General features: G+C 39.4%; 1 protein-coding gene across 1 annotated transcript in view; it reads right to left on the bottom strand.

Annotated features, from left to right (window-relative positions):
• Positions 1-6,240, bottom strand: part of LOC106877601 (ubiquitin carboxyl-terminal hydrolase 45) — a 77,352-nt gene that overhangs the window by 34,279 nt on the left and 36,833 nt on the right. Inside the window, exons 3-8 of the mRNA XM_052975651.1 lie at positions 5,564-5,649; positions 4,626-4,733; positions 2,913-3,013; positions 1,864-1,967; positions 1,070-1,170; positions 636-739 (exon numbers count right to left, since the gene is read on the bottom strand). Coding sequence (XP_052831611.1) covers positions 636-739; positions 1,070-1,170; positions 1,864-1,967; positions 2,913-3,013; positions 4,626-4,733; positions 5,564-5,649 — 604 coding nt within the window. The remainder of the gene's footprint in view (positions 1-635; positions 740-1,069; positions 1,171-1,863; positions 1,968-2,912; positions 3,014-4,625; positions 4,734-5,563; positions 5,650-6,240) is intronic.

Raw genomic sequence — 6,240 nt, 5'->3', positions numbered from 1 at the left:
TTAACGTGCAAGTGGCTGAGCACTCCACAGACACATGTACCCTTAACGTAGTTCTCAGGGGGAATTCAGCATGACACAGTGTGACAAGGCTGGCCCTTTGAAATACAGGTACAACAGAAACAGGAAGAAAGAGTGAGAGAAAGTTGTGGTGGAAGAGTACAGCAGGGTTCGCCACCATCCCCTGCCGGAGCCTCGTGGAGCTTTAGGTATTTTTGCTCAATAAACACTCACAACGCCCGGTCTGGGATTCGAAACTGCGATCCTATGACCGCGAGTCCGCTGCCCTAACCACTGGGCCATTGCGCCTCCATGTAATGTATATACACAGTCAATAGCCCAGTTACTGTTGTATTTATCCTGAGATAACATCTCTCATGGACTTACTCTTTCTCTAAGATGGATTGCCTTCCCAACCCAATGAGTTCTATCCATCCAAACGACACAATTTGTTTTCTCTTCCATCTCAATCTGATCCCCACATCTCTCTCTCTCTCTCTCTTTCTCTCTTTCTCTCTCTCTCACACACACACACACACACACAATTTTCCCCTCTGTCCATTTCTCTTATTATCACTCTCTACGTTCCTCATCCCCACCATTGTCTTTGTGTCTCTCATGCTTATTATCCAACTTGCTGCCTAGTTACATTGAATGCAGCAAAAATTGCTACACCAGAAAAAAAATTTCTTACCTGAAGCACAGCATTTAAAAAACATGTGTTGCCCAGGTTACTGATACCCTACAAAAAAAACAAACAGAAAAAATATGAGAGGAAAGAAAAGATTTCAACAGTAATAGACAACAACTTTATAAAACAACACTAAATTGGTGGAAGAAGGAGGTGGGCCGGGTTCTCAACCTCCTCTTGTTTTTTTTTTTTTAGTTCTCCATGCTATAACTGGTTGCCTGTGAGAACAGATTATCATTAGTATGATACATTCTTATCAACATCGCCGATTCCTATGGAAGGTATAATTTGTAATCTTCGAAACATATGTTGGAAATAAAAGTATTCAGTTAATATATGCGTTTTACTCCATTTACTAAATTTACATATACATATATATACCTTGATTCGTACATTCAATGCACTGTTTGTTAACTTTGAAGCTGTTTTGGTCTTGTTCCGTTTGCTATCATTGAGTGACTGCAACGAAGAATCTTTCTGAACTGTAAAAGAGAGAGAAAATGCATGAGGACCAATAGAATTTGAGAGGGGGGGTATGAGTGTATGTGTACATGTATGAATGTGAGCGAGTAAGTGTGTATGTATTTTAGGGCTTTATGTATATTCCCATTGTGTTTCTACATGTGCACCTTTGTCTAGTAAACCTTGGTGAACTGTGCCTCAAATGTCTGACAACCATGTCAACTAATAGAGACCATCACCAGAAGCGTGATCGATGCCAATGTCACCTGACTGACCCCCGTGCCGGTGGCACATAAAAAGCACTCACTGCACTCTCAGAGTGGTTGGCATTAGGAAGGGCATCCAGCTGTAGAAACCTTGCCAAATCAGACTGGAGCCTGGTGCAGCCTCCTAGCTTGCCAGTCCTCAGTCAAACCGTCCAACCCATGCCAGCATGGAAAGCGGATTAAATGATGATGATGATGATTTAGTTGTTCACACACTCAAGAACGTACTCAAAGAGAAGCCAATCTCCAGTAAAGCTACACTCACATCTTACTAGGAAATACTGAAAGAAAAGCTAATCACCTTAGAGATATACTCAAAGCTTTCAAAGAACGCAGAGGACTCCACCCCCGTAACCCTCATCACAGGAATAGCAAATGGAGAAAATTTGAACAGATGAAAGAAAAATAAAAGAAAACAAATCCAGTGAAACCCTTAAAATAACTCACCAGAATCTAAATTAGAAATACCAGCTTCTTTCTTCAGAAAATCTAAACACTCCATAATTTTTTTATTTTTTTCTACAGGTACTTCATCATCACATACGTAACACCTGTAAAAAGAGCAGAATTAAAATCATTATATCATAATTAAAAAGAGTAAGAATTTTAAAAAAGTCAGGCAACAAGAATGAAACAACCAAGATTTTGTACGGAAATGGAAAAAGAAAAAAAATTATGAACTGTAAATGTTTTTACAGTTATTTTACATTTTGAAAATTAAAAAAACAATTATTCATTGATTTACCACCTTGTCCCTTTCATCACCTCCCACAATACATCCCATCCACCTCTTTTGAGTGATCTTGTTTTGCGAGTTACCTGGTAATCTCACTGGTGCTGGTGCCACTTAAAGAGCACCCTGCATGGGCGATCTTACAGTACGAGTCCTAAATATCAGCCTTTTCTGTAAAAAGTGTCTTCGGCGATCTTTACCAAACATTGGCCTTTTCCGTAATACCTGCAGGATCTTCACTATGGTGTTAGGGTTAGGGTTTTAGTGTCAGGGTTAGGGTTTTAGGGTTAGGGTTAGTGTTAGGGCTACGGTTAGGGACGGAATTCCCTAACACAAACCCTAAAATCCAAACCCTAACCCCTTCAAAATAAATCGCGCTCTCTGTATGTCTTTCGCTTTTATGATGTCATTTCCCTGTTTCACTCCAACACTTTTTACAGAAAAGGCCGATGTTTGGTAAAGATCGCCGAAGACACTTTTTACGGAAAAGGCCGATATTAAGGACTCGTTCCGTAAGATCACCCCCTGGATGCCTTGTAAAGTTGTTGGTATCAAGAGGAGCCTCCAACCATAGAAACCATGCCAAAGCTGACATTGGAGCCTGGCACAATACTATGGTTTATTGGTTCCAGTTAAACTGTCCAACCCATGCCAATATGGAGAATGGTCATTAAATGATGATGATGATGATGTCTGTGAAGCAAACTGGTTAAGCACCCAGCCATGTGTATACCCTAACATGTGTTTGTAACTCTTAACTTACCATGCAGTCCACGATGTTGTGTTAATGACAATGAAGTGACATGAATGAGAATTTTCGTAATGTTTCAAAGCATGTTTACTGGTGGAGTTTCGATCACAGCCCTGAAAAAGAAGAGACAGAAATAAATATGGCAAGAAAAAAAAAAAAGATGAACAGATACATACATAAAAACAAACAAAAAAAATTAGTGAATCAAGGAGTCCAGAAGGATGCTAAAATCCAAGAGATGGAAGCCATGGATGTGACTAGATACCCATCCACATCATCATCATCATCGTTCTTAACGTCCAATATTCCATGCTTGCATGGATCAGCAGAGTTTATTGAGGTAGATTTTTTACAGTCAGATGCCTTTCCTGTAGCTAACCCTTACCTATTTCCAAATAAGGTAATATTTCCCCATGACCAGATATGCTTCCATAGAATACTGGAAATGAATAGCATTCATTCATAACAATCACACAATGTCAAGACAGGAAGACACAAATATGATGGATTTCCATCTACCAAATCCACTCACAAGGCTTTGGACAGTCCTTGTGTGAGAAGACCTGCTGTTGTGGAAATATTCCCAGAGGAAAGTTTTCCTCCTAGACACGTGTAGAAATACATCTTGGGCTGTGAACAGCATCATTGGATCATTGGACACAAGCATTTTTGCATCTTTACAATTTGTCAGCAACGAATACCAAATGTCATCCACAGCCTGATAAGAACAAAATTATTCTTACTAAAACAATATGTTTGCTGATATGCATAAGGCTTGGTCAAACTAGAATTAAATAAATAATGTTATGCAAAGCAGCAGAGAATAAAAACTATTCAGTCATATTTAACAATTGAATGTATTGAAGTACAAGAAGACCTTCCTTTGCAGATATCCCAAGAGAAAATTCTCCTCTTTAACATGTGTGAAAACACATTTATGGCTTTGAAATTTCTCATTTGATGTCGGATGCATGTTCTTTCTACATTTTTTCACTTTGTCAGCAATGGACACCAAATCTGATGTTCACAGCTTGATAGACACAAAATAATTCAAATACACTCAAACATTAAATACAACTTTAAAATGAATACATTTTATTCAACACTACTTCATGTCATCATCATCATCATCGTTTAACGTCCGCTTTCCATGCTAGCATGGGTTGGACGATTTGACTGAGGACTGGTGAAACCGGATGGCAACACCAGGCTCCAATCTGATTTGGCAGAGTTTCTACAGCTGGATGCCCTTCCTAACGCCAACCACTCCAAGAGTGTAGTGGGTGCTTTTACATGTCACCCACACGAAGGCCAGTCAGGCGGTACTGGCAACAGCCACACTCAAAATGGTGTATTTTATGTGCCACCCACACAAGAGCCAGCCCAGGGGCACTGGCAACGATCTCAGCATCTGTTTTCCATGCTGGCATGGGTTGGACACTTTGACAGTAGCTGTCAAGCTGGAGAGCTGCACTAAGCTCCAATTGTTTTCACATGGTTACAACAGCTGGGAGCACTTCTTAATGCCAAACCACTTCACAGAGTGTGCTGGGTGCTTTATACACGACACCAACAAGGGTGCTGGCCAAGTGGTATGCACATCAACTAACATACTGCAAACTGTTAACACAGTGTGTGTTTCTTTGGACTCCAAGGACTCCCATGATGATACTAAAAACTGAGTTGAAGAGCAACTAAAGTAATAAAAGAATAATAATCCATCACCTGGTTTCCACATAGAAGACAAACCCACAATGTTCCTTCATAATCATCTCCGTTTACAGCCAGTGGAGTGTCGGAAATTTTCTTATTCTCAGTCTTCTTGGGACAGTCCTGTTTAGGGAAAAACAACATTCACATCATTTCTTGATGGATGTTTACAAATGATTGAAAAATAAAACCATAAACATATACACACACTTATAGAATACATTCACAATTATAAATACTCATTCACAAGTATATATGCATACAAACACACAAATAAAAGATGTATGTACATATACAGTATCTTTCACATACACACACACATGTTGGCACTCCGTCGCTTATGACGTCGAGGGTTCCAGTTGATCAACGGAACAGCCTACTCATGAAATTAACATGCAAGTGGCTGAGCACTCCACAGACATGTGTACCCTTAACATAGTTCTTGGGGATATTCAGCGTGACACAGTGTGACAAGGCTGGCCCTTTGAAATACAGGTACAATAGAAACAGGAAGTAAGAGTGAGAGAAAGTTGTGGTGAAAGAGTACAGCAGGGTTTGCCACCATCCCCTGCCGGAGCCTCGTGGAGCTTTAAGTGTTTTCGCTCAATAAACACCCACAACGCCCAGTCTGGCAATCGAAACCGCAATCCTATGACTGCGAGTCTGCTGCCCTAACCACTGGGCCATTGCGCCTCCACTCACACACACACATCAAAAATTGCAATTATAGTTTTACACAGACATGATATGTACCTTTATTTGGATACAATTTTACACACACAGAAATATATATAAACTTGCTCACATGCACACACACATCTACAAAGGTAATGTAGATATCTTTCACAGATACATGTCTAATCAGAACTTAAACATATATATACAAAGACTTCCATCAAAAACTTGACTGAAACATTCCACTCAAACATACACAACTTTGTTTTGCTACATACTTTGCAAATTCCAAATTTTTCCTTCAGCAATGATTTCTTCATAGCTGCAAAATTCACAGCCTTGTTTACGTGAGGACAACCTTGTCCTAGAGCAAAAGAACAAAAATGGTTGGATATTAGTGAAAATGCATCATTTCAGGATATCTTATAAAAAAAAAAAAATGATAAGCAACTGTTTGCACACCTCGCCGGTCTGGGAATCGAAACCGTGATAATATGAGTGCGAGTCCGCTGCCCTAACCACTATAAAAATATGTAATAGTTCTATATTTAAGAGATGAGGAATTATGTACATTATTTACATTATTACATTATATGCCCACGGGCATATGGCATAATGGTTAAGAGTGCAGGCTACTAACCCCAAGATTCCGAGTTTGATTCCAAGCAGTGACCTGATTAATAATAACATCAAAAAATACCTTAGGAATGAGAACCCAGGTTCAAAATTTCCCCCAAGACATCTGATGAAGGCTGGAAAGTATATCAGCCGAAACGTTGTGTTAACAACAAACAAGATGAGGACAAATATACGTCAAATGTAAATAATGTAAATAATGTAGTATAATACATCTGTCCTTGTTTATCACCGGGGGAGGAGGTAACCGTTAGCATTCAGATTGCTCAGCCAAATGTTATGCTTATTTATTCACATTGTTTGGAACTAATCAGGCATT

Source organism: Octopus bimaculoides, chromosome 22, assembly GCF_001194135.2.
Source record: "Octopus bimaculoides isolate UCB-OBI-ISO-001 chromosome 22, ASM119413v2, whole genome shotgun sequence".
Classification (NCBI taxonomy): domain Eukaryota; kingdom Metazoa; phylum Mollusca; class Cephalopoda; order Octopoda; family Octopodidae; genus Octopus; species Octopus bimaculoides.
The sequence above is the reverse complement of the archived record's forward strand: the minus strand, read 5'-3'. Positions and strand labels throughout refer to the sequence as shown.